Source organism: Galeopterus variegatus, unplaced genomic scaffold (assembly GCF_000696425.1).
Source record: "Galeopterus variegatus unplaced genomic scaffold, G_variegatus-3.0.2 Scaffold7185, whole genome shotgun sequence".
NCBI lineage: Eukaryota > Metazoa > Chordata > Mammalia > Dermoptera > Cynocephalidae > Galeopterus > Galeopterus variegatus.
The window spans coordinates 48,248-49,412 of NW_007733296.1; the positions used below are offsets into that span (position 1 = coordinate 48,248).

General features: G+C 50.5%; 1 protein-coding gene across 1 annotated transcript in view; it reads left to right on the forward strand.

Annotated features, from left to right (window-relative positions):
* The first annotated feature begins 522 nt into the window (after window positions 1-522).
* The window catches only part of CHRNB3 (cholinergic receptor, nicotinic, beta 3 (neuronal)), a 22,219-nt gene continuing 21,576 nt past the window's right edge, over window positions 523-1,165 (forward strand). The window contains exon 1 of the mRNA XM_008591690.1: window positions 523-561. Coding sequence (XP_008589912.1) covers window positions 535-561 — 27 coding nt within the window. The 5' untranslated portion in view covers window positions 523-534. The remainder of the gene's footprint in view (window positions 562-1,165) is intronic.

Here is a 1,165-nt window from a genome sequence, read left to right on the forward strand (position 1 = left end):
CGGCCGACCCCGCGCGGGGCCGCCTCGCCCGCTGCGCTCACCCGCGCTTCACGGCCTCTGCTAGTTTTCCTGACATGCCGCCTTCGTGGGGTACATGGGTGAACCCCAAGTCCACAAGTGCCGCAGCACTGCCCGGTGTGGTCCCTCACACCCCAGAGTAATCCTCCCACGTCGCCCCGATTCTCTGCCTCGCCACGCAGGGCTCCTTCTAGGAGATGACGCACAGCCCGTGTCCAACGTCGCTCAGGTTTTCTTCTCTCTTCAAGCGCCCTCTGGGTTATACAGTTTTACATAAATATCGCCACAGCGAACTGCGGCTTGTTTTAATTATCATTTTTCATTTTAAGCAAAATATGCGTAATATTTTAGGGTCACGTTCCATGTAACTGTTCTTGAGAATTCTTTGCACTTTTAACACCTCAAAGGTAAGACTCAGACAGATCTTTCTGACGAAAAAACAAACAAAAACAAAATCCTTTAATTTCAATTTACAGAATTTCTTTGTCATTTTCGTAGGATGAAAAGAATCAGCTGATGACAACAAACGTGTGGCTCAAACAGGTAAACTCTCTGCCAACCGGAGGATTTAAATTCTTTTCCGTCTGGAAAGGCTCCCGTCTGAAAAGCAATTACTTTAGCAAGGGAGATATTTGCAGTGGCTTGGAAGGGTCTGTTATTTTTATTTTCTTTTGCGAGTGCAGCAGAGCAGGTCCTGTGCTGTTGCTCCTGGGCGTGGGGCTGCTCTGGGCAGGTGGGTCGGGACGGAGGACGGAGGGGGACAGAGCTCCCTGACGGCGAGGCCTGGGCGCTGGCCCCTGGGCTGTGGGAGGAGAGGAAAAAGAAACTCCAGGATGCATGTCCCTGCATCTAGGCTGCTGCTGTTGGGTAAGAAGACCAGCAATGGCAAGTCCTCTGTAGGCTCCTTGGTTCTCTGTGGGAAGCTGCCTCCAGTGCCTCTCGGTGCTTCCAGAAAGAACTGAGCTCAAAATGAGGGAATAACAGAAGGCTGCCCACCATCAATCTCAGAACAAAGTGAAGCCCAAATCAAAATAAACAACGCATTCTTTCCTGACATGACTGAAATGCGTTTTGGATGGTTTAGACGATTGCTTTTAGCCTGGCGATAGCCTGTTTCCTCCTGTGAAGGACTCTTCACAGGGGTTAT